General features: G+C 39.1%; 2 protein-coding genes and 2 pseudogenes across 3 annotated transcripts; 2 read left to right on the top strand and 2 right to left on the bottom strand.

The window, feature by feature from the left end:
- Positions 1-216: 216 nt before the first annotated feature.
- On the top strand, positions 217-7,987 carry LOC104599262 (uncharacterized). Of its 2 annotated transcripts, XM_088899169.1 has the most exons (7): positions 217-437; positions 531-1,014; positions 1,675-1,768; positions 1,852-1,940; positions 2,117-4,168; positions 6,586-6,766; positions 6,870-7,987. In XM_088899169.1, the coding sequence occupies exons 5-7, from the start codon at positions 2,204-2,206 to the stop codon at positions 7,496-7,498; spliced, it is 2,775 nt and encodes a 924-aa protein (XP_088755295.1). In that variant the 5' UTR covers positions 217-437; positions 531-1,014; positions 1,675-1,768; positions 1,852-1,940; positions 2,117-2,203; the 3' UTR covers positions 7,499-7,987. The 2 variants fall into 2 exon arrangements, with proteins under 2 accessions (XP_088755295.1, XP_088755294.1); XM_088899168.1 differs by lacking the exons at positions 217-437; positions 1,675-1,768 and having other exon boundaries at positions 507-1,014.
- Positions 7,988-12,508: 4,521 nt separating this feature from the next.
- On the top strand, positions 12,509-12,748 carry LOC109114827 (dirigent protein 10 pseudogene; annotated as a pseudogene).
- An 872-nt stretch (positions 12,749-13,620) lies between these two features.
- LOC104599260 (dirigent protein 9 pseudogene) lies at positions 13,621-15,062 on the bottom strand (annotated as a pseudogene).
- A 5,938-nt stretch (positions 15,063-21,000) lies between these two features.
- On the bottom strand, positions 21,001-21,741 carry LOC104599259 (dirigent protein 25-like). The gene has a single exon (XM_010261727.2). It carries the CDS (start codon positions 21,739-21,741, stop codon positions 21,001-21,003), a length of 741 nt encoding a protein of 246 aa, XP_010260029.1.
- Between the last annotated feature and the right edge of the window lie 2,212 nt (positions 21,742-23,953).

Raw genomic sequence — 23,953 nt, 5'->3', positions numbered from 1 at the left:
ATCGGAGAGAGAGGACGAGTCGGGACCAGAAAAATCGTTGAGGGTAATGGACCGCGACTCATGTTTAGCTTTTTAACTTCTCATGCCGGCCCGTGACTAACATTTGTCTGTGGCATAAAGGCCGTTGTTTGCGATCGGACGGTTGTGCACACGTTGCAACTTTCTCTCTGCATGACCAGAATGCAGTTCAAATCAGCCCCCCACAACGTCCACAGCACATCCCCGCCATGTATTGATAACATCTCCCGATGATAATATCCGGATTCCGGAACGATGATATCATCATCGGGAGATGCTTCTAATACACGGCGGGGATGTACCGTGGGACATTGTGGGGACTGATTCGGCCTTCATCCGTCTCGCAAAATAGGGTTTCTGACGTGGCAAGTTTCTCACAGGTGGACGAGAGGGTGTTTTTTTGCCCGCGCAATGGTCAGGTAAGTGTAGAGGGAGAATAGGTATCTCCATTTTGAAAGTTCAAATACTGTTCTTTAGAGAGAGAAATTAATGCCCGCCGTTACGTGTCACAGTTTCAAAAAGTAAAATTGAACCACACAGACACAGGGAAGGAGGAGAGGGAGCTTTTCTTGCTTTCTCATCAGTTTCTCCTATTCATCGTCGTCTCTAACCCACTTCATTTCTCTACACTTCACAGTAGATTTCCGATCCTTTGTATCTACATGGTTAATTACGAGATGCGGGTTTTCTCCGTCTTTTTTTCCCCTCTGGATTTACAAGTAAAGATAAAAATCGAGGGTTTCTTATCATGATTTCCTGCTATCGTTCCGGGCTTTTTCTGTTGAGATCGGCGTGTTATTCCGGGATATACCATCTGGGTTCCTATCCTGCGGTTCTGCTTTTGTAGTGTTGTATGCCTGAAAATGGAGGGATTTCAGCAGAAAAGATCGTTTGGTAAGGGGAAACCATATCACGGATGTGCGGTGACGCTCAGAAACATCTCTGATCAGAAATCCGACATTAATCTTGTCCTGACGGAGAGAGTTCTCAACGAAGGTCAGGCATCGGTTCTCTGTCGGTCTTCTTTTTCTGTTCTTTATCTTTCTGCTTACTTCCGTTTTTTACCATTCGTACTTTTTAAGGAATTTTGAATTCATCATTCCCGTCGAGTTTTGGGTTTCTTCTGGTGATGTTAAAGTAGGCTTTGCTTCCATTGTAATTTATGCGGTGGACGTTTTGTTATGGTGGGTATTAGCGTTATTGTGTCTAGTTGTAATGAATCTTGTGTTATGATGGGATATGATTGCAGTGATTAATGATTACTTTTTTTTTTTTTTTTAATTTTTCCCTCATAAACTTATTCTTTTTTATGCATTTGGCATTCTATTCTTTCGCTTGCGGATTTATTTTTTCGATTGACTTCTAGTTCTCCCCGCTATTTTCTAGATGTTGGCCTATAGTTTTTATGAGAAAGATCTCATCTGTTATTTTTGTTTCATCCTTGTTTTATTTTTTCTCCTGTTTTACATTTCCTTTTTTAGTTTTATTATTTGGTCTACTATTTCCGTGAAATATATATAGGTTTTGAGTTGAGATCAGCTTGGAATTAGAATTCCTTTTTTGGAGGAGGAATGAAATTGTCAAGGCATGTTATTTCCTATTTTAGATTGTTTATATCATTAATTATCACTCAAAGCATGCTATTTCCTGTTGTAGATTATTTATGTCACGTCTTTGAGTTGAGAGTTCAGACATTCTTCTGACTATTTCCTGGGTTGAACTTATTGTTTTGTGATCAATTTACTGGAAGGTGATTGTTCATTTAGTTTCATTTGTATTTTACATATTTTCTCTTGGAAAATTCACCTTGATATCATGGGGATACTTTTCCAGCAAATGTGCAGAACCAGAAACTGGTAGACACTTTGAAGGCGGCATCTGATTCCAGTTCTTGCAGTAGTGATCTTTCCGAACAAGGCCTTGTAAGAAGATTCACTGCTTGTGCTTGTTGGAATTATTTAGTATAATTCATTTTTTTCCTGTTTTTGTTAACAATCAAGCATCGCTATAGGCTCATTTATGTGAATTATGCTTCTGCTTTTTGTACCAAATCTTAATGATATCATTTTTCTGCAACTTTATGTTTTTTCTTGTTTAGTACGGGCTTGAGTTGAGGAAGGGTTCTTTGAAACAATCTGGTGGAACCCCAATAAAGAAGCTGCTGGCTGACGAATTGTCCAAAGAAATGGAATCAAGGCGACGGCCACCAAGTGTTATTGCAAGACTGATGGGCCTTGATGCAATGCCTTCTCCACAGCCTGTCCGTAAACAACAGAAAAAATTTTCAGAAAACTATCTCCAGAAAACAGCATCTATTGGGTTGCACGAAAAAAGCCCACCATACAATGTGCAATCATTTAGAATGGATAGTAATAAGCAGCATGAATTCAAGGATGTATTTGAAGTCTTAGAAACATCCAAAATGTCAAAAAAAAGCAATCCAACTGTTCAGAAGGGGAAGGCAAACTTTAAGCAAACCGATGAAAAAATGGCACTCATACGGGAGAAGTTCATGGATGCAAAACGTCTCTCGACCAATGAAAAACTTCAACACTCAAAGGAATTTCATGATGCATTAGAAGTACTAGATTCCAATAAAGATCTCTTTCTGAAGTTCCTCCAAGAACCAGATTCTTTGTTCACAAAACATCTCCATGATCTGAAGGGTGTGCCACATACTCTTCCAGCAGGTCACATAACAGTCTTAAAATCATCAAATGCTCCAAAGAATGAAAACAATGATCTTTACAGTGAATCAGGGAAGAAAGCTGTACAGTGGGGTGCCATGGACTCTCATTTCAGGCATGGTAGAGCTCATTTTACACACTGCCACGGTAGACCTAATATTTATAATTCTTACAAGTTATCATATCCCCAATCTCAAGGAAGGGATGAAACTTGTCTTCTTCCTACACGAATTGTTGTTCTGAAGCCAAACCTCGGGAAGATACCAAATACGGAACAGTCTCTCTCATCACCAAATTCTTCTGGAGGTTTTCAACCAGACTTTAGGAAGCATAGAGAGTTTCAAAGATTGGAAAATATGGAATTATTTGCAGAAGTTCGGGAAAGGAAGAACACATCAACCAATGTAGAATTTTTGAGGCATAGGACTAGACATTCCAGAGAACTTGCTAAAGAAATCACTAGGGAAATGAGGCACAGTGTCAATAGTGGTTCTATAAAGGTACCAAGCTCAGGTTTCAGAGGGTATGCGGGAGATGAAAGCTCATATAGCATGTCAGGAAATGATTCTGAAAATGAATTTGAGGTCATGACACCAATTTCTAGGTACTTCCCTGAATGTACAAGCAGATGTAGCCCTTCACCCTCCTATTCAACTGAGTCATCTGTAACCAGGGAGGCCAAGAAACGACTTTCAGAGCGGTGGAAAATGACTCATAGGTTTCAAGAGGTGGGACTGGTTGGTAGTGGCAGTACTTTGGGTGAAATGCTTGCTGTGCCTGACAGGGAAACTGTGCCAGTGACCTTAAATTTTGAGAACAGGTTTAGGAGTGATAGACTTGCAATGTGGGCCAGTCCTTTGGGCATTAGCAGTAGAGATGGTTGGAAGGATGGGTTTGTCAGAAGTTTGCCAAGGTCCAGATCTGTTCCAGCTTCTACTACTTTTGAAAGTCCGATGTTGAGTGTAAGAAATAGACCTGCTGCCAGTGGGGATAGGTCTTTGGTACCAAAAGAGACTATAACAAATCCTGCTGGTCATGTGGATGGGTGTTCGATGCCAAAGGATACCATCAATCAAAGCACCCACAGGTCAAGAAAGGGAAGTTCCAATCAAGAAGAATATTCCTTGTTTAGAAATCTCAGCTCCAGAAGTAAAAAATCTCAGGCTTCTCCTGTGACATCTGGGGAAAGTGATGACAGTGTACAAGAAATTCATATCAGCCTGGATGAACTGGGGAACAATCATACAGTAGCTGAACAAAAACCTATTGCTCCTGGGCTATTGGTCAGTGATGTCTCAGATAAAAGGTCAGTTGTTGAGGAAGTGGTAGTTGAGCCTGTGATTGCATCCTTGCCTTCTGGTACCCCTGAAGAAATAGAGCAACCACTCAGCCCATCAGCTTCTACTGTATTGGAGAAAGAAAGTGATTTTTCTTCTCATGATACAAATGAAACAATTGCAGAGGTTTGTGTACCCTTTCTTTCATTATATATTATTACTACTGATTGTTTATTATCATGTTGTGTTTCCTTGCTTTGGATATTTGATTTCCAGTTCAGTTTGTTCCTTCCTATGCTATTCTACTTTTAATTTTTAATCTCATATTTAGATTAGCACCCATGTAAATATGCATGATTGTTCTTATTGTGAATGGCTAAACTACCCTATATCTACAGTGCTGTTACATGGACTTGGGTGCTGGTTTGTGCCTCGGAGTCGGATTAGTTCTAATACATGGAGAAACATATGTTGGATTATAAATATTAATTTCCAATCATGCAAGTAATCTATGTCTGATTTAGGTATATTCCATTATTGATATCCAACATAGGAAGCTTCAACAGTAAATCATATTGTAGAATGATGATTAGAAACTGATAATGTATATTGTAAAATTATGTTTCACTCCACATTTTATGAGGTTTAAGGGACATTCGCAGTTTAGTAATGTATACATTCAAGCTCTAACTTCTAATTTTAATATTTATACTAACCATATAATTTTATGATTTATGTTGAGTATTTGAGAGAGGAGCCAATAGTATGTAAAACTGAAGGGGAGATACGCACTAAAGGAAGTGAGACGAGAATAGCCAAAATCATCCCATTGGTTTCTACTTTAAATTTTATTTGACGTGACGTTTGAAAGTGAGATAGTTATAATTGACATGAATACTTGATTATTATACAAACATTAAATTTGTTTTTGTTACTGTTCTTGGAAATTGAGAATTATGCTCCCGGATTATTTATCCCTATGAATTTAAATACATTATAATAGATATATAAATTATATGGCATGTGAGGTGTATAAAATGCATATTATTCTTTATATGAATATTAAATGTTATATAATATTGTCATATTTTAATATCTATAAATCTATAACATAATAATATAAAATTGCGCACATATACATGTATAAAATCCATATATACAATGCATAAATATATTGTGGCCCTGTCCAGGCCTAAAGTATAATATTGGGTCCTGGCCTGGCCTTAAAATTTCTGGACCTCTGATACAGGCTGGGCTGGGCCGGGCCGGGCTAGAAATGATCACCCCTAGGATAAATTTTAAAGAAATTAGGTCATGATTCATAAGGCCATCTACAGGTCATAGATCAACAAATGCTATTAGCGTAGTTAGCTTTTGCCTTTTGGGGTATTCTGTTAGTTGCACTTGTATGACATATTGACGTACTTAACATATTTTAGCTCAAATTTGTTATGTTCAGGATATTTTCTTCTCCAGTTTAAGATCTACTTTTTCCCTTCGGCTATTCTGATTAAACACAATTTTGCATCTTCACGTTTGGCAGAACTTAAATTGGATAATTTAATTCATAAGAAAGTTAAAACTATTGAGAGACTATCTAAATCTGACCCATTAGCCACCTTGCTAACACGAAAACCTATACCCGTTTTAATCCTAACAAAATATAATCCATTTCAGAATTCCTGATCCTTCTTCTACAATCCACATTAGAAATCTTGAATTCCACTCTTCTAAGGGGCTTTGTCCCAAGGTTGTGAAAGCAATCTTCTTGGATTTCATAGATAAATTTTGTTTCATACACCTGTTTAATGCTCGGTGAATGTGCAGATCATATAGTTCTGTTTGTCAAAAAAAAAAGTTCATGTAGTTCTTTTCTTTCTTTCTTTCTTTTTTTGATAGGATGATTATATGGTTCTTTCTCCCTTAGACGAACTTTATCTCTAGACAATATCAGCATGCTTTCCAAAGGTACCGTAGGGATTATCACTAAGAGATATTTTTGGTTATTGATTATCATGATAGAGGGTTCTTTTTCTGGTGGTTGATTTTACTAAAGGGAAACTATTTAGGGCCCGTTTGGCGCGTCTTTCTGTGCAATCTTTTGGCTGTTTACAAGCTGGGAAGACAGATTTTCAGTCTATTCCTGTTTGGCTCACAGAAGATCTAGCCACCAAAAGACAGTGCCGAAAAGACACGAGAAGCCCATTTCGGAAGCTTCCCGCGTCTTTCGCATTTTAATCTTGCATGGAAAGACGCGGGCAGATGCACGGAAAGACGTGCATCTGCCAAACTGTCTTCGGGCTGCACAGATCTTATGTCAAAAGCTCAATGCATCTTTTGACTGTCAGAGCTACAAGATCTTCTCAAAAAGACACGCCAAACAGGCCCTTAATATACGTGTTTTGATCTTCTATTTTAGTTATTTGGTTATTTGTTGCACTTCACCTTTCAAACAGTATGGTGTCTTCTTATTTGGGCTTTCAAGTTGATATTTTCCTTGGGATGCTTATAATTTCCTGTTAGATGAAATCTATTTGTGATTCCATATTTTTGTACACATTTTTTCTTCCAATAATGATCTGTCATATGTCATATTATTTCAGGAATCGTCCAGTAGGTCTATCAAAGGAGGTTCACTTCAGTGTCCTGTAAATGAAACAAAGTCTCCTGTAAGCCCCAAAGGGACTGATCAAACTAGTCCTGTTTCAGTTCTTGAACCACCATTTGTAGAAGAGACATCATCTGGTTCTGAATGCTTCGAGAGGATCAGTGCTGACCTCCATGGTTAGTTTATTTGAATTAGTTATTGTTCTTTTGTTCACGATTTGCCCGAACAACTTTAACCATCCCGTCATGTTAATTACTCCGTATGAGTTCTTTGTGGCAGGGCTTCGTCTGCAGCTTCAACTTCTCAAGTTGGAGTCATCAGATGCATACACAGAAGGACTTGGAATGGTTGTCCCAAGTGATGAAGAGACTGGAGAGGTATCCTTCAGTGTTCTTGCAGAGAAGGAAAAAACTGCCAGAGCGTTGAGAACTGAAGTGAACAGAAACTTCTCTTACCTAGTTGATGTGTTAACAGACTCGGGTTTTTATGATGTGGACCGTGAAATTATCCCGTCAATGTGGAACTCCTGGGAATGCCCAATTTTCCCTACGGTGTTTGAGAAGTTAGAAAAGAAGTATGAGGAACAGACATGGCTGAGGTCAGAAAGGAGGCTGCTATTTGATCGTATAAATGCGGCGTTGATGGAGATGTGCTGCGCGTTCATGGACCCACACCCGTGGGTGAAATCATTGATGAAAAAGGGTTCCTTTGGGTGGGAAAGACAATCACTTGCTGAAGAGTTGCGGAAGATGCTGGTTAGCCAGGAAAGAGATGTGGGTGTGGATTCACCAGACAAAGCGCTGGGGAAGATGACATGGTTGGACCTTGGAGATGACATAGATGCAGTGGGTACAGAAATAGAGAAGTTGTTGCTAGATGAGTTGGTAGGAGAACTTGTAATCCTGTAAAGGAAGGCCACGGCGAAAACTGCTACTTGTAGACCGATTCAAAGAGAAGAAAATCATACATTTACCGAAATGAGATACGAATTTTGAAGAGAATAAATAAACAAGAGAATTCTAAGTTAAGTTGAATTCCGACGCCAGATCCGGGGGCTGATCGTTTTCTTATTCTTCTCTTCTATCGAGGTGGTAATCTGGGTCTTTGGAGTCGTGGACTGTCTACAGACTAGAGACAGGCAGGGATTGAGTGGGTCCGTGGAAATGTTACCAGATTTCTTCCACAGTTCTACTCCATACCTTTGTCCTATCCATGAAACAACTTTCCTCCTTTCCATGAAGCCATCCAACCATAATGCATCAAAATCAATGTATCACCCAGCTTTTCCTCGATGACCAGATCTTATTAAGAAATGATTATCCGAACAGGAAAAAGCATATCGTATATCATCATATTCTCAGAAACGAAGAATGACCAATTAAAGCAAAGTTTAAATATTTGATTCTTTTTTATTTTAGGTAGGCAATGGCCTATGATATGAGTGAGAAAGGCCAACGCACTCTCACATGACCTCACTGATCTCTCGGGAAATCCTCGCCAAAAAGATGCATTGGCAGTTGGTCTGAACGAGCACTTTGATTGCCTTCTGTGTTCTATGGGTGGGTTTTCATTTTCTAATCAGAGTTCAGAGACAGACTAGTATACAGCATATAGAAAAAAAAAAAAGCTCCAATGTGGTTAGGTTTGCTTATATTCCTAGGTCAGGTAATATAAGTAAGAACTCACCGTTTTCAACAATTTATGGGGATAAAACTTTGGCTGTTTGGGGGCTTTGTGCACATGACACCTGACCCCATTTAGTCCCTTGTTTGTGTTTTTAATCAAAAGAGTATTGATTGCAAATATTCATTTATCCCCTATGCACATAAACAACTCAGGCTGTTCCAAACAGCCAAAGTTTTCTAATATCTTGGAAGGTTGAGCATTTCATTCGACCAATGAAATTTGAACATACCACCAGTGTTTTAAACCAAACACCACCAGTTGATGTGATTTTTCTCCCAAACACTAGCGTGTTCATAATTTTCTCATTTTTCTCAAGTGTATCAATTTAATTAGTGGAGGTGTTTTGGTATCTATCAAAAACATCAGGGGAAAAAACATGTCACTCTGAATGAAATTATTTGTCTTGTCTTGTTAAAATATCCATGTAAACTGGCGAACAACTCGTAGGTTCTGACTAGTGTCTCTATTGGGTCATTAATTAGTCGTTTACGTTTCAAACTAACACACTACAGAAATCCCAAGCACCAAGCCACCAACTCCAATTTCCCTGTCTTTTCCTTCCCTTCCCAACCTTTTCTTTCAAACTAAACATAGCCTAAGTTCTTTTCATTCATTTTCGCCACTAATCGCTATATATAGGCATAACATACTGAAGCACCCTCGCTGATTCTCATTTGCAGCACACTCTAAGCCGCTGCCTACTTACTTCTTGTAGCCCTCACGGTGACATGCGCTACCTCGACTCGAATCCTCGACGAGCAACCCCCTGCTCCGGCAGCCATTCCTGTTGAAACACCACCCGCGGCAACACCACCAGGTGCAGCGGCGGCTGCAACTACAACAAGTGCCACCATCGCTAATACGGATCCCCACCACCCATTATCCTTCTTCATGCATGATGAGGGTGGATTTAGCTCTCCAATGACATTGTGACACATGGCATCCCAAAACAACTGGACGACACTCAGATGCCACCTAGGCGATGATTTGGAGTCCCAGATCATAGTTCGTCTTCGCCCCGACCTGGCAACCTGCCTTTATTGCCAACCTAGCAACTTCAACCACAACTTAGGCCGGCTAGGCGTCACGGGGATAGTTCTATAGCAGAAGGAACCCGTGCGGCATCTAGGCCAAGGCAGGCCAGGACAAGCCTTTGTGTGCTTGGAGGCTAGGAGTTGCCCGATGAGGTGGCTCCACCAAGGTCAATAGCACTGGATCATGACCTCAAGTCGCATGGCCGGGACACTCGGCTGGCTCTGGTCGGTCCATGGGAGGCGCCTCGTACGTGCTAAAAGGGGAAGGCCCTAATGTGAGGTGACTAGGCGCCGATGAGAGCTGACTGGGAACCGATGTGATGGGTCTCATGTATGCCGATGATGTGGGCACCTGAGTGCCATGTTGAGATGCAACCGCTTGGGCCGGAACACACCCGTGCGCTAGGGGCAACGGGATAGCTTATTCAGCTTAGGCAAGGGGCTGGCGTGGTGAAGAGTCATACTTGAGTCAGGCCCACATGTCAAGCCTCCCTTGAGTGTCGGCAGTGCAGTGTCAGTCCATGCACTGTCCCCATGAGCATGTGTGGGCCCATGAGGAACCTAGTAGCCATGCTAGCCATTAACCAGGGCTGCCACGCAAGGGATGATGGTCTAGGAGTGCCAAGGTTAGGCACCCAAGGAGGTCGACCACACCTCCTCATAGAGTACATTAAGATTTTGGTGGTCAGCCTAAAGATAACATCAATTCTCCCAAAAATCTTACAGGCGAAAATGACGGTGATGTCCCTTAACGTAAGCCTGCCAAGCGTAGGCAAGGCTAAGCCTGTTTCAGACCGTAACAGGCTCCCCCACTCATTCCATTTTCGTCCTCGACAGTGGCTCTTCTCGTGAATGGGCGTCTGTGTCCCGCGCCATCCACTTGTTTGCCAGTTCCTGGGCTCGCTTGGCCAACCCGGGTCTCGCCTATATTGGTGTCCATTTATGGGGACGGAACCATTTCACCATGCCGGCCTGCCTGGACTTCACCCCTTGTGTTGAGGTTACTCAAACCGCGCAATGGCTATGCCGTTGAAATGTGTGAGAAGGGCCCTCAAAGAAATTGGATGTGTGTGCTTCGCGGAGGTCTGCCCCATGTATCATCTTGACCTCAAGGCTCGACCGTCTTCTTGGTAGCTTTTCGGTGGTGCTACCGAACACGATGTGATTGGTCTACTCCTGCTGTTGGCGTGTGTCTTGGGTGTACCCTTTCACCATGCTGGCTTGCAAATTTCACCTCACTGTGTTCGGGTTACTCAAACATAGCCATGGCTTATGCTCTGTTGACCCTCAAAACTACACTTCACCTCGCCGGTTCGGGCTACATCTTTGCTCCGAGGGGCCCCAATGTGCTGCTGCCTCAAGGAGATCTGACCGCTTTGTGTGCGAGTAGTGGCAACTTTTACCCATGATGTTGTCGAACATGCACTCGCCTTGTGATGTATGTTGTTGCTGCAAATGTTTCGCTTGTTGATGAACTGAGCATGTCCTTTGATGCATTGCCGGTATAAATCCGCCATGCTCCAACGACTAGTATACCCACATTCCTATCATTCCAATATTGCGGCTTCAACCGAGGACCCATGATGCAAAACTATCACCTTAGTGATATTCCTTGACCAACCGTCAACGCCAACCAATTTCGGATTGTTGTCCACGCCTCAGTAGTGCCTCAGACAAAGCTACGGAACAATGCCTCATTTGTCATGAAACCAAGATGTAGGCGCACCACCCACAACTCACTAAAATGAACAACAACTGATGTTTGTGAGGAAGCATGACACTCCCCCACTCAAACCGCCACAGTATGCCTTCCACGAAAAGGCTCACGCGTCTGACCCCACATGAACACAACAACCAATGTGCCTGCCCCCATAAGGGCGTTGTTTTGGGGTCATTGGAATCGGGACATGATGAATGGCCTCTTACCAGGCCTGATGTGAAATCTTGCTTGAACCCGAGTGGAAGTGCCTAGGGACCGCACCCCACGATGTGCTGCTTGTCGTGATGATTGCTTCAACTGGCTCTGTGCTAATATGTTGTGATGCCAACTGCAGCAGCAATTGGCTAGCTTGCTCTGATACCAACTGTCACGGGGGTAGTTCTACAGTGAAAGGAACCCGTGCGACGTCCAGGCCAAGGCAGGCCAAGACAAGCCTTTGTGTGCTTGGAGGCTAGGAGTTGCCCGATGAGGTGGCTCCACCAAGGTCAGTAGCACTGGATCATGACCTCAAGTTGCATGGCCGGGACACTTGGCTGGCTCTAGCCGGTCCATGGGAGGCACCTCTTATGTGCTAAAGGGGGAAGGCCATGATGTGAGGCGACTAGGCGCCGATGAGAGCTGATTGGGAACCGATGTGATGGGTCTCCTATATGTCGATGATGTGGGCACCTGTGTGCCATGTTGAGAGGCAACCGCTTGGGCCGAAACACACCCGTGCGCTAGGGGCAACGAGATAGCTCATTCATCTTAGGCAAGGGGCTGGCGTGGTGAAGGGTCATACTTGACTCAGGCCCGCATGCCAAGCCTCCCTTGAGTGTTGGCAGCGCAGTGCCGGTCCATGCATTGTCCCCATGAGCTTGTGTGCGCTCATGAGGAACCCTAGTAGCCATGCTAGCCATTAACTAGGGCCATCCCACAAGGGTGATGGTCTAGGAGTGCCAAAGTTAGGCACCCAATGAGGTTAATCACCCCTCCTCAAAGAGTAAGTTAAGCTTTTAGTGGCTTGCCTAAAGATAACATCAATTCTCCCAAAAACCTTACAGGCGAAAATGATGGTGATGTCTCTTAACGTAAGCTTGCCAAGCGTAGGCAAGGCTAAGCCTGTGTCAGACCGTAACATAGGAGCACCTCGTCTAGGGCCGACCTATAGCACCTCGTCACTGGACGATGTGACCTCGACGCGAGGAGCGACCTCCCTCGAGGGCTTGCCAACCTGACTAAGGTCCATGAGGCGACCTGCGAGTTGTGCTCGCCAACAAATTTAGTATGCATATCCCGACACTCCTAAGTTTCTCGGACGTTGATCCACATAACGAGTGTTCTGGATGATGGCCAACGTGCGTGGCGGTTACCTCTGGGAATCTTGGACCAGTTAGGCGATCTCCCGAAAATCTCGGATGCGGTGCGTGAAGCCCACGCCAAACAATGCCTATATAAAGGCATCAACCCCAACCATCCAGAAACTTATGTTCGGGACGATGACAGTGATCGACGACGAGCTGACCGAAGGACATGAACTTGGGTCTGGCATGGTTGGAAAGTTACAAGGGTTCTATGTGACCAGCTCGGAGGACGGCAGTAGCCAGACCATAGCATTCACTGCAATGTACGTAAATGCCAAAGGATACGCAACGCTGAAGACTATTATCAATGCCAACCAGCAAACAACCGATGGAGAAGAAACTTTGCTGGAGGTTACCGTCTATCTCACATATTAAGGGGTGTCAACTTCAAGTGTTAAACGACTAGCTAATTAATTATCAAATATGTTGAGATCTTCTCTCTATATCTGGAGTGACCAAGAGTAGATTATTACATCCTGGTTTGCTGGCAAAAATACATAATTAATATGTGGATTGTTCTGTTTTTATGAATGAAACTAATTAAGCTCCCTCTTTCAATTGCTTCCTTTTAAGTTCTTGTACATAATTGATTTTACCTACTGATTAATGGCCTACTAATCAAGCAAACTAAAGATATGGGCAATACTGCTAACACTAACAAAAGTTCAGTTGTTTACTCCATCTCATGGGCTTTTAATAATTTTTTGGGTTTTATTTACAACACCTTCACATATCATTCACTACCCTCTTAATTTTGTTTCATTTCCTCACTTGTTACTTACTGTTCCAACTCTACAAATTATAATAAGGTTTATGAGGTGGGTTGAACGATTAAAACCCCTAAATTTTGATGCTTTGTTTATCTTATCTAGTACTAATGATAACAAAATTTTTAGCTATTCAAGTAGGGAAGATTCCTTGTAGTGGCACAAACTCTACAATGTTTATCGACTTATCCTTTAGAAATGCTCTACTTAACATTAAGGAAGAAGGTTGCCTTCTTCTTCTCTCTCCTCTCTCTCTCTCTCTCTCTCTCTCTCTCTCTAACTTTGGAAGGAAAGGCCCGACGAATCTTGGGGTAGCTCGCCCGGCCCCGATAGCCCATTAAGCAGATGCATTAAAATGTCCCGAGTTGTTTGTTTGCCCTTTTCTATTGGCAGCATATTGATAGCCGGGAAGCAGATGTATTTCAAAGAACTGATTTCCCCAATATAACTTGGGGCGGAGAGAGAGAGAGAGCTAAAGTGTACAAGTACAACATAATAGTTCTCATTCCATCATTGGAGCTACAAGATAACATGGACTAAGTAGTAGAGACCTATTCTTCCGTCCAACACGACGTAACCCAGTGAAGATTAACGAACCAATTCAAGCACGCGAAGGAGCAAACACACTAGTGAGCGAGGTAGACGCTGAACTGAAGCACGGTTTCGACGCCATCGGTCGTGTGTTGATCGGACAGATGAAGGGTCTGAATCGTGGCGTATCCTTTTGCATTCTCATATTTTCCGGTGCCTCCAACTATAGCAATCTGAGACTCTGGGGCTGCTGTTCGGTGGACACCGAAGAAGCTAATGCTGTCATCCTCATGACCACCACCATGGAACAGTGCCGTGAGTGCCATTGTCTGGCTGCTCCCACCTAACGAGCTGGCCAAGTAGAACCCTTGCGCCTTCCCTACCACGGAAGACCCCATCTCATGTCCTTCAGTTAGTTCATCGTCGATCACGGTGATTGTCCCGAACATGAGCTTCTGAAGAGTGGCTCCGGCTGGTAGCTGGCCGGCAGCGACAAAAGGAAGATTGTTGCCGCCATTGACCACATTGTTGTTACCGTTGTTCTGAATAACGGTGCTGCTGGTGGTTGTGCCGCCAAGGCCAGCAAGGAATGGAACGTTATTGTTGTTGACAATGCCGTTGTTACCGTTAAAGAGTGGAACTCCTCCGTTCACGGGGAAGACACCACTATTCGGTCTGGAGAAAGGGATACCGTTCATACCGGAGGTGGCAACGATCCCGGTCACCACCTTCGCCGACGGTGTTGTCCCGCCTAGGATATCGTGCATGAAGAAGGACAATGGGGGGTTTGCGTCAGGGTGTGTTGCGGTGACACTACTAGTGGTAACTCCTACCCCAGCTGCTCCATTACTTGGTTGCGTGATCGCCGGAGCCGCCTCCGGTGCCACGTCAGGGACCGGTGTTACTGCAGGAGGTACCGCATCAGGAACAAGTGCTGTCACAGGACTCGATGCCTCTGGTGCAGTCGCAGGAGCCGGTGGTGCTGCGTCCTCCTCCATGAGGGTCCTAGCTGAGTTGGCACATCCGACGGTGATGGTTATCAAGAGGACGTAGATCGTTGTCTTAAGTGTTGCAGAAGCAAGTGAGAGATGTTTAGCCATTGGGGGAGTTGTGGTTTGAGAGGAGATGCTGCGAGTCCAAGTGATTTTCGTTGGTTTGGGGAAGGAAGCTGAGGAGTGATATATAGTGGTAAGAGATGGTTGTAGTCGACAGTGGAGCTGATAAGATGTAGTAGTTGTTCAGTAAATTTGGTTTCTTCTCAAATCATCCGTGTTTGGTTGTAAACCAAAACCCTATTTGCTATTTGTCTGTAAGTAGATTAAGTGGAGCAGACGTGGACTGGGTAGTTGGGTTCCAATTACCAAATAAGGGCGAGGTGTGGTTGGAATCCAAGTGTTGGTTGGGTTTTATCAACAGAGAAAAGGGCGAGGTGTGGTAGAAGCCAGAAGGAGATGCTATTATTTTGATTTTCTTTTTTGTTGATGAATTGTATTTTATATTTAATGCTGCTCATTTTTTTCTATAGTTTTTTTATTAAAAAGACATGATAGGGGAAAAACTTATAACCAATCAGCTGCCTTTTCAATTTTCATCAAAATTTACCTGGGAGTCTAGGACTTTGAGGCACCGCATCTGCTACCAATAGACGCTCACAACAGATTTCCTAATGTACAGCTGCAGTGGTCGGTTGAGATAATGTCGATACCGTTTCATTGGTAGCAGATTTCTATTCCCTGTGATAGTCTTTGGGGCATCATTCATTTGCACTGTCATAATTTTGCATCTGTATAAATTCATTTGTATTGCTTTGTCCCCTTAAGAGATAAAAACAATGTAGAGTCTTTGATCAGATTTACCCCTGATGATTTCGATATTTTGAGAAAGCATTTCATGCCACAGTGTCAGCATGCGAGAGGGGATGGTCCTCACACTTCTTCACATCATATTTTTATTTATGAGAAGATATTCTTAATCTATGGCAGAAAGTGACTGACAGGATGAAGATGGTTTTGTTTGAGGAGCAAATCGGAATTATTTTGAATATGCATGCGGCCCCCTATGATGCGATGACTTGAAACGCTGGCATAATGTATTTTATTGTGGGTAGAACTGTTCATCGGCCGGGCCAGGCCAGGCCAGGATCGGGCTGGGTTTTGCCTCTTTATCAATAAAATGTGTAGGTCTGAGCCCGAATCTGGTTTGATCAGTGGGCTTAGATCTTGAACCTGAGCCCAATCTATACACAAAATGTCTTGTTTTCAGTGTAATTTTATATTAATTTAATAATAATTTAATAAAATAACAAACTAACTAGTGAATGGCCCCGTATTAAGTATACGGAGAATCAATAATGCTAAATTTACATTATGGAATCAATAATGTTAAATTTATATTATTAATATTTTAAATAATTATTAAAATTTTAAGAAAGATTTATTTCAAAAAATAGCTTTTTAATAATTATTAGAATATGGATAGTTTTCTTTTGTCTTGATATGTAGAGGGTTAATGATTAACTGAGATTGATAGAATGTAAGCAGAAGTGGTTGTGGATAATCACATTTACATTTTTAGTATTTTTTAGGAATGAATTGAAAATGGTGGTAGTGGGTTGTGGGCTTTACCAGCAACTTCTCGGAAAATGCCATGTGTCTAACTTTCCAGAAAAATGAGAAGGCCATGTGTCTAAATGGTGGGGGGTTGTAGTATGGGGTAGTGGGTTGTGGGCTTTAGTAGGAATTTCTCAAAAATTGTTGCATGTCTAGCTTTCTAAAAAATGAGAAGGCCACTTGTTTGAATGGCGGTAGGGGGCTATGGACTTTAACATCTTCTAAAAAAAAATGCCATGTGTCTAAATTTGAAAAAGCCACGTGTCTGAATGGTGGGGCTGTAGCCTAAAAGCCTTAATTAAAAATTTTAAGTAATATTTTAAGTAAATAATTAAAAATTTAGTTAATATTATTACCCAATAACAAAATTAAAATTAAATATTAAAATAAATTGTTAATAATAATAAATATGGTTAAGTTAAAGCAATAAACAGTTCAAATTAAATTTAATGACATGTATAATTTTATGGGTTTGACATATAAGGGTCAATTTATGTGGACCCGTAGAGTATATGAGTGTCTTAAAAAGGCAGATTATAATTTATTTCATTATATTATAATAATAATAATATTATTATTATTATTATTATTTAGTTAATGAAATAATAATTAAACAGTAATTAACAATAAATAACAGTAATTAAATTGTAATTAACAGTAATTATAATTACAGTATTTTAAAATGTAAGTAATAGTATTTTGATAATTATAGTATTTTAATAAATTACTATAAATACAATAAAAATAATGTAATTATTAGTTAACAATAATTATTTTTAAATTGTAATAAATTACATTTAACAGGATTTATTAACAGGAATGTATTTATTAATTAACAGTATATTTAATAATTACGATATTTCTAAATAATTAACAATATTTATTAAAAAACAGAATTATTTAACAGTAATTAACAATAATTAATTACTATATTTAACAGTAAGAAACGACATCGGACTAATTAGAAGTCCAACCCGAAAACCCGTTATCAGTAATTAACAACATTAACAGTAATTATATTTATTTTTTTAAATTTAACACTAATTAAATTTCTCCTAAACTACCTCCCTACTTTCTCCAAAGTTATCTTTAATTCCTATTTATCTGATAAATTATCTCTAATTCCTATTTATCTCCAAAATTATCTCTAATTTAGTAGAGAGTTTCTCTCCTAAATTATCTCTAATTCCTATTTATCCTCTCCCCTACTTTTTATCTACATCTATCTAAAGAAAGTTTGGATTAAAAAATTGAAGAATTATTTAAATATTCTAATAAAATTATAAAATAACTTTAAAATATTTATTAAATAACAAAAAATAATTTTATATTTTTACACATTTAATAATAACTATATTTTAAATAGTTAAAGTAAATAGAATTATGTAATAAATTTAAAAAATTTCTTCAAAGTAGAAAAATAATTATGACATAATATTTAAATTAATAATAATTTAATATTTTTACATAATATTGTAAATAACTAATTTCACTTATATCAAGTAATAATTCGAAAAAATAAATTTAAAAAAAAATAATATTTATTAATAATAATTTTAAACTCTTAATCTGTACTTATTATATAATTATATATACTAAAATTAAATTTTATTGTATTTCAGTAATTATTTATTGTTTTTTGTGATAAATTTATTTTCAATGATTATATATAAATTTATTTTATTTTGTTATTTAACATAAAACTTTCAATAATTATTGGAGATTAAACTACTATTATTCATTTTTTAAAATTTAATTTATTGTACTTATTGTATTTTTGTTATAACTTATAGATTAATTAATATTTATTAGAGATTAAATTATTATTTGAGATTATACTATTTATTGACTAAGTTAATATATTTTTAGTACTTATTGTATTTTTTGTAATTATTGTATTTTTTCATTATCAATAATTATGTATTTTTGCTATAAATTTTCAATAATTATTGGATATTAAACTATTGTTATTTATCGGAGATAAGACTATTGATTTAGCTAAAATTATGAGTGTTCATGAGTTGGTTCAGTCCGACCATAGGCTATTTGGCCAACCAAATTAACCTGGTCAGGTTGGGGAGTTGGTCAGTTGAAACCGATTAACCTTTTGTGAAAATTGACCTACTCAAGTTGTATTGGTTTGAGTCGTTTTTCACAAAAGGTCAATCAATTCAAAAGATTTAAACTTAAAAATAAAATAAAATTTTAAAAATTATAGTGCAATTTTTAAAAAATAAATTTAAAAATTAGATTTATGAAATAAAACATTTTAGACTAAGAAGTATGGGAAATTTTTGACTTTTTCATATTAAAAATTATATTTAAAATATAAAATATTAATATATATCTATGGTTAGGTTGTTCGATTTTGGTCAGTTTACAAATGGGCAAAGTGAAACTGATCCAACTTGGTCGAATTGGGAAACTTTTTAACCAAAGCCGACCTAAAATACTAGCAAACCAATCAACTCGGGTCAACTTGATCAAGTTGGTGGTTTCGTAAGTTTGATGAATAAACCTAAATGAAATTAATTATTATTATTTTTGTATTATAAAAAAATTATTAAAAGTAGTATATAAAATGTGAATAATTATTAATTATTTAAAAAGTTGAATTTATAAAACAATTGTATGCTCTTATGTGTTTCTATTATGGTCATTTACTGGAACACACCTTATAGTTTTACATATTTACTTAAACCTACCTTATAGTTTTCATTTTACTAAAACATCCCATATATTTACAACTTATTTACTTAATCAACCTTTCATTAAAGAGTGTTTGTTTTGCCATTAGGCCCATGGTTTTTTATTCCAAAAATACTCTTAACACTTTTTTATACAAAAAACAAAATTGGCCAAATATAGCCAATAGAGTGGTTGCCCGTGTCTTATTAAGGGCAATGATGGTATTTTTATTTCTATTTTCTTTTGATTAAATTTATTTAAATGAACATTAGGTTCAACACTATTATTTTCCACTATCATCTAATGGAAGATTGATTAAATCTGTTGCAAATTATAAGTGGCGTTTTAGTAAAAATGCTAATTATATGGTAGAATTTAGTAAATCCATAAAACTATAAGGGTATTTTAGTAAATGACCCTTTCTATTATTTATCTTTTGCTTAATAAATCTCGTACATTGTGCAGGTCCCTGCTAGTTTATTATATATAACATAAATGCTTTTTTATTATATATAATAGTATTCGGTCGGGCTTGGGTTCGAGCCGGGCTTATTTGAGAAAGCCCAAGCCCAGCCCAAAAAATGACCGGGCCTGATATTTAAAGACCGAGCTTGAGCCTACAGGCCTGAAATTTTGTACAAGCCTAAAAAATAACAGTTCGGGTCGAGATAGGCCATCGGGCTACCCGGCCCATGAACAAATCTAATTATGGGTCTCTCTCCAAATGGTCCTGTGGGTTATTTTGTATAGAAACACTTTTTCTTACTTAATTGGTATCCGAGACACATTATATTTATTCAAGTGGAATTAATGTAAATATATAATAAGATCATGTAGTAAGTTATAAAAAAGATTAGGAGTTTGAGAGATAATTCCTATGTGTGTGGGATTAGTTGCCAATAGTACTACTTTAAGGCCTCGTTCGTTTTTCCGTAAGTTACTTATCTGGGTAAATATATTTACTTGGGCAAGTTTTTCTTAGGAAATACTTATCCAGGTAAGTGTATTTACCCATGTTCTTTTATTTCTCAAGTAAAAAAGGAAATGACAATTTTAACCATAAAAATATATTATTAAAAGAGGGCATTTTGTCCAATTCAAGTGTTAGAAACTTTTCCCAAAATGAGAAAGTTATTTGACCACTTAGGAAATGGGTACCAGGAAAATAAATTTTCGCTGATCCCCACATTAATTTGAAAAAAGAACGTAGGATTCTTAGTCAATAGAAACCAAAATCTCAGACTAACTTTCCCTCTCAAAATCCAAAAAACAAACGCACCCCTAAGGTTATGTTTGATTTGAAGGAAAAGGTAGGGAAAGGAAGGGAAAGACAAGGAAACCAATACAAAGTTTATAAAAATTTCCCTACCTTTCCCTACATTTTCCTTCAAACCAAACATGGCCTAATGGTGTGTGCATAGAATTTTGTTTTAAGAGATCCCATCTATAATGTTACAAATTACCACGCCATCTGTGAATTATGATCTCCATCATCCACCATCATCCAGGCCTTATGGGATCGTAATTATGCTAATAACAAATCCGGATGCCATTATTTACCAGCATCCATCTTCTGAGCTGTTTTAATTAATCAAATGAATATTTATGACCAAAAACGACAGAAATATAAAATCCGAAAATCGCAGTGCCACCCCAAATTATTCGGGCACATGCCAAAATTTGATAAACAAAGCCACTGGTGAGAAGATAAAATTAGCTTGTTCCGAAAACGTGTACGACATCAGGCTTCAGTTCAGGCTCAATCTGGATAAGTAGTTGTGTACTTTTAAATCTTGGGCCCTGTTTAAGGTCAAGGTGCCAACTGATAGAGAGGTTAAAAACTGATTAGCATTAATTCCACAAACATACATATTATGAATCATCTTGTCACAACGCCCAGTACACAAAAAACACAGAAGGGGGAGAGAGGATACATTTTTGAGTCCTGCTGCTTAACTTCAACCAGAAAGAGAGAGAGAGAGAGAGGCAGTGTTTTTATTAAATATTTATGAATGCCCCACCATCGATATCGCTAATAACTGATGAGGTATACGGTGAATTTAAGAAGGTTTTTGCCAGCAGGAGGAGGTTCGTGGGCGGCATACTGATCAGAGGCAGAGTCTGGGGTCACGTCCTTGACAGTTGCATACCCATTTGCACCACTGTACTTGCCAGTTCCTCCAATAACAGCAATGTGGGACTCATCAGCTGCGACATCACTCCGATCCACCCCAAACAAGTTCAAGCTATCCTTGAATCCTCCATTAGCAAATCTGACCGTCATTGCCACCATGTGGTTGCTTCCATCCTCCCAACTTCCCACATACATCCCTTGCGCCTTTCCGATTAGCCGCGACCCTTTAGCTTCATCTCCTCTCAATTCCTTGTTGATGGTTATTACGGTCCCAAACTCCAATCCTTGAAGCGTTGCCATGGCCGGGAACGGTAGCCGCACGCTAGAAATGTCAAGGGTTTGAGTGGAGGGCCCCGTCACCGTCGGTGGCAGTTCAGGTGGGGACATTCCTTCAGTTGGAGGGAACAGATCAACAGGCTCTGCAGGAAATGGACTCTGCTGGTTTGTGGTCGCCGGGATGGACGATGGACGGGTGTCACGAAGCACATCGTCCATAAAGAAGATGATTGGGTGAGGGGTGACACGCGGGTGTGGGTATTGTGATTGATCGCCTAGGATGCGAGCTGATGAGGCTGATTCATTGCTAATGAAGAGAAAGATGATCAAGTTAAGAATGCAGGTGTAGCTGGTCTTCCCCATGATCACAAGGTGATTGTGGAATGTTGAGAACCAATGGGGACTGCAGGAGCAAAGGAGAGGAGAGGGCTCTGGTTCTGGAAATGAGATATTGGTTTAGGTTTTGAAGCGTTAATCGAACTACATTGGAGTTGTTGTTCATCACTTAAAGACTTCAACTTTATATCGTCACAAAGTATGACTTTATTTTGAACGTGGTAAGTGGTAACCAAAACCAAAATGAACCAGTACCTACTCATGCATCAGAAACACAAATAATTGTTCAAGTCAATCGTCCCTCGTGGTATCATATATGTTCCTTTGCTAATGCTCAATCAGAGCGTTGAACTTCTTCTGCGTTTGTGTAGAACTAAATTAATTAATGAATGTGCATAGGCCTGACACAGTCCCAAAAGTGGACACCTGGGTAAATTTCTCCCAAAAGTGGCCTGACACAGTCCACGGAAGGAGCTAAATCTTGAGCCTTAGAGAAAGGGGGAATTTCTCCCTCATTAATATTTAGTAGATTGGAAGTACTTTTCTTAATTGTACTCTGAGCCACAAACGACTAATTCAATTATTCAAGCATATGGGCCTATAAGATGGATCATATCCTTGATATTACTGATCAGTACGGTTGGTCTAATAAAGTAATAATCAATTGGCCAGGGTTTAACAACTGTTTACGTAGTACTTCTCTATGCCGCATATATGGTTGATTATAAGTGGGTACAGCAGCAACTCCGGCCCTAGAAGAGATATCTCTGATCACAAGAGCAGAGGAGAAGATGGGGTCTCTCACATTATCTGTTTATCCTCCTAAAAGAGAGAGAGAGAGAGAGCGTGCGCGCCCTTGTTGTTAGGAGTGTCAATTGGTTTGGTCTGAATATGAGTCCATTATAAATGGATCAGATTTAATGAATATTTGGATTATTTTGGACTGGTCCAATTTAATGTCTAAGCCATTTAATCTGTTTAAATTCATTTTGATTTAAATTGGTTTTAACCCAAACCTAGTCCATTGACACATATATTCTTATCTTATATTAATGGACCAGATCTTAATTTAATCCAACCCAATTCAATATAAATTTATTATGAACGGACCAAGTCTAATCCAATCTAATAAATATTTTGAACCAGATTAGTTCAATTCAATATGTCTTGTTAATCCATCCAATCTGTCCAAATTAATTTTGAATTAGACGGAATCCAATCCAAAATCGATCCATTGACACCCTTACTTGTTATGTCATATATCTCCTCCCTTTAATTAGTTGCGTGTGCACTGCGGAGACAGGAAAGGGCAGACCTCAGAATCACAAAGAAAAAAGTTGTTCATCATTGTGCTTCCCCTTCCAAACACATGCGAAAATAAAGGACTTTTTTTCCCGCGCGCATGGATGCGAATCTTATTAGACAACTCATCACCACATGCATGCAGTCTTCCACACACACATCCGACTGATCATATGTAACAGTTTCCTTTGCAGTTTGCAGATCACGGGTTCTTTCAATTCAAGCTTTTTCAACTTTCAATCAAATTCGAATTCAAATTACAAGATTGATGTCATGCTGTTAAAAAAGTCTTCAGTACCATTCTATCTTTTTTTTTTGCTTGACTTTGACTCAATCTCTAATACAAGTAAGAAAATCCATCAATTAATCGTAATATATAAGAAGTTCGTACTAACTAATAAACACGACCTAGAAATCTTAAGATGATATTATCCCAATAAATATTTACTAAGTTGGGTCGGTGGTATCATTGATCTCCACTTCTTATATATCTTATAGTGGTCACAATTTGAATAGAACTTATTAGGTGGTGTTCGGTAATAGTGTAAATATTGTGGATGGGACTGTTTGGATCCTGTTTATATAGTAAGATATAATGTTCTGCTATGTGTGAATGGGCCCTCTCTACAAAATAGCGTGGACAGGATGGGCCACACCCTAATTTATCGTTCATAATATTTTCTCGTGGATGATCCACATTATGGTGTGAATAGTTTGTGGAAAGGTTCCAATGTAACACACACATTAGTCCAATTACTCTCGTTTTATTTAATCTTTTAATAATCTTTAAATATTAATATTTTTATCAAAAAATAATAAGTTTTAATGTTAATTATAGCACAAGTCTGATGGTTCTTCTTCTCAATTCTTTTTTCATTATTTAAATATTTTTATCAATAAAATAATATTTAAATATTAATTTTTATTTTTTCAATAT

Source organism: Nelumbo nucifera, chromosome 2, assembly GCF_055504915.1.
Source record: "Nelumbo nucifera cultivar China Antique chromosome 2, China Antique-T2T, whole genome shotgun sequence".
Classification (NCBI taxonomy): domain Eukaryota; kingdom Viridiplantae; phylum Streptophyta; class Magnoliopsida; order Proteales; family Nelumbonaceae; genus Nelumbo; species Nelumbo nucifera.
Note: the sequence above shows the minus strand (reverse complement) of the source record. Positions and strands in the feature narration are given on the sequence as shown.